Here is a 2,432-nt window from a genome sequence, read left to right on the forward strand (position 1 = left end):
GGGAGGGGAGGCAGCCGTCTAGGAAGGCTGCCCTGGACATGGTCCTCCGAAGCACTAGCGATCACAGTTTCCAGGTCAGCTGGCTACTGCCTTGCCTCACAGGGTCTCTGCTGTCCACAGCACAGTGTTTCTGTACCATGCTGGCCTTCCAACATGCAATGGATGATTATTCTGTTTGTGGACTTTTTCTCTGAGCAGTTAAATATTTCATCTACAGATCATGCAGAGGAAGTAATTTCCTCACTGCTGTTCTTTCATAGCTTTTCTGTCTCCTTCTAGAAACCGAGATTGCTTCCTAAAGCGTGGACATCATTCACCCTCCCGTGGTGGGCCGGTCCTCACCACTGTCCTACCGCAGCAGCAGTGTGCAGGCAGCACTTCCCGAGCCCCCGGGGTTGCACCGCCGGGTCCTGGCTCTGCTCCACTGGGTTCAGGCCCGAGGAGTAGCTCAGACCAGGGGACCCAGCGTGATGGGTGGAGCAGTGGCCTGGGCTGAGGACAAGGTGTCCCAGATTGGCGAGGTGGTCCCGGGAAGAAGAGTACACTGCACTTGCATGCACTGTGTTTCTATGAGAAGCACCCAGTCAAGCTCCTCTTCCTGCGCAGTTCACTGTAGCCTGGCCCTTCGAGAACCTAAAGCGCTGACCCGACCAAGGGGAGCTCAGCAAGCCCGGGGAGCATGAGATCCAGGGGCCAGTGCTTGCTCCTACTGTGTGTGCTGGTTCCTAATTGGCTACGGACCAGTACTGTGGGGGCTTGGACCAGAGGGCACAGGTTTGTGCAGCCAGGCCTTGGCTATGGGCTACGACTGTCGGCGTGGAAGACGGGGTCAGAGTAGGGGGCGTCTCTCCCACAGTCCACACGGGGACGGGTGAAGAGGATATCGTGCAGTAAGCGACAATCCTCTTGGCAGGGCACATGGTCACAGTGGCCCCCAGCACCAGGACAGGGCCTCAGACCCTGTGGAGGATGGCAGCAGGGCTGCTGCCGGCTCGGGACTCACGGGGGCACTTCTTCACGCAGGTGGCACCAAAGCTGTACTTCCCCTCGGGGTTGACGTCCATCTGGTAGGTGGTGGGGTTGTACAGCATGAGTGGTGGGCAGGTGTCCTTGCAGGTGGCTTCATCGCGGAACTTGCGGCAGACCTGTGTCAGGAGGGATGGGACACGCCAGTCAGGGGACCAGGATACCAGTGCCTGGCAATGGAGGCACAGTGCTGCTCAGTGCCAGGCCAGAACCCAGGAGGTTCGGGGCGCAGGGTCAGGCTTGGGAACCCCAGTAAGTGCTCTGGGGAGCCCAGCAAATGCTTGTAGAGATGAGATCTCCTTGAACTCCAGTGGCTGTGATTTACAAGTATGGCAGGGAGAACAGTGTCTCTGCTGATCAAACACAACTTGAGGAAAGCTTCACTCTTTCCAGCAGTAGCTGCCCAGCACCTCACTTTTACCCTCAGTTTATGCTGGGCTCCCTGGCCAAGCTGGGGCACACTGCAGAATGTGTTACTTGCTGAGGAGGGCGTGGTGGGGCTGGGCAGCCGGGAACTTTCTAGGGAGTTCCGTGTGTCTCCTTCGAGCTGCACAGTAGAAGCAGCCTGGACCAAGTGAGTCAAATCTTTTTGGCCTGGTACTGAGTCCTTCACACTGAGTCACTCCCCCAGGCCATTTTCACTTCTGTTAAATTTTTGAGCCACGTTTTCACTAAATTGCTAAGTTGCCCAGGGTGGGTTTAAACTTGTAACCCTCCTGCCTTGGCCTCCAAGAGTGCTGGGATCCTGGGTGTGCCCTTCCCTTTCCTGAAACCATAGCCTGTTCTGGAGTCCAGCTGAGGGTGGACCTTCTTTTCTGGAACCTGAAAGACCTTTGTCACCCAGGTGCTGCCCCTCAGAGTCCTATCCAGCAGCTCTGATGGGTCGAGGACATCTGGGATGTCACTGGTCTATAGCCACGTGTGGCGTCCACAGCCCAAGGAGACAATAAGCTTCTGTCAGGGCCTCTGATAGCCAAGATGAGCATAAGAACAGTGTGGCAGGGCCTGGTGTGCACCAAGGGTGTGAGGTCTTACCAGGCAGTCGCTCTCCCGGGGCCCAGTGCAGCCGGCAGCACACTGGTTGTGGCAGCAGTCACTGGGGGATTTGCCTCGGCAGCGTCCTGAGCACTGCTGGGCACAGATGACCTTGGTTACTAAAACAGAGAGAAGAGAGCAGTCACCTGCCAGTTGAGTCAAGTGCTGGTGGACGCACCATGGGGAAGGGTGGATCTAGTGGCTCAGGAGCCAGTTTCCAGTGTCACATTTGGTCAGACTCAACCAAGGCATGACCTTCCTCATGGCCTTCTGAGGTCCTTCCTCATGGCCTTCCCAAGGGCCTTCCTAAAGATCATGCCTTCACCATGGCCTTCCTGAGGCTATTCCTCATGACTTTCCAAAGGTCCTTC

General features: G+C 56.8%; 1 protein-coding gene across 1 annotated transcript in view; it reads right to left on the reverse strand.

Moving 5' to 3' along the window:
* Positions 1–2,432, reverse strand: part of Egfr (epidermal growth factor receptor) — a 127,501-nt gene that overhangs the window by 33,422 nt on the left and 91,647 nt on the right. The window contains exons 6-7 of the mRNA XM_023706917.1: positions 2,062–2,180; positions 1,004–1,145 (exon numbers count right to left, since the gene is read on the reverse strand). Coding sequence (XP_023562685.1) covers positions 1,004–1,145; positions 2,062–2,180 — 261 coding nt within the window. The remainder of the gene's footprint in view (positions 1–1,003; positions 1,146–2,061; positions 2,181–2,432) is intronic.

The sequence above is a fragment of the Octodon degus genome, unplaced genomic scaffold (genome assembly GCF_000260255.1).
Source record: "Octodon degus isolate 3935 unplaced genomic scaffold, OctDeg1.0 scaffold00275, whole genome shotgun sequence".
Lineage (NCBI taxonomy): Eukaryota > Metazoa > Chordata > Mammalia > Rodentia > Octodontidae > Octodon > Octodon degus.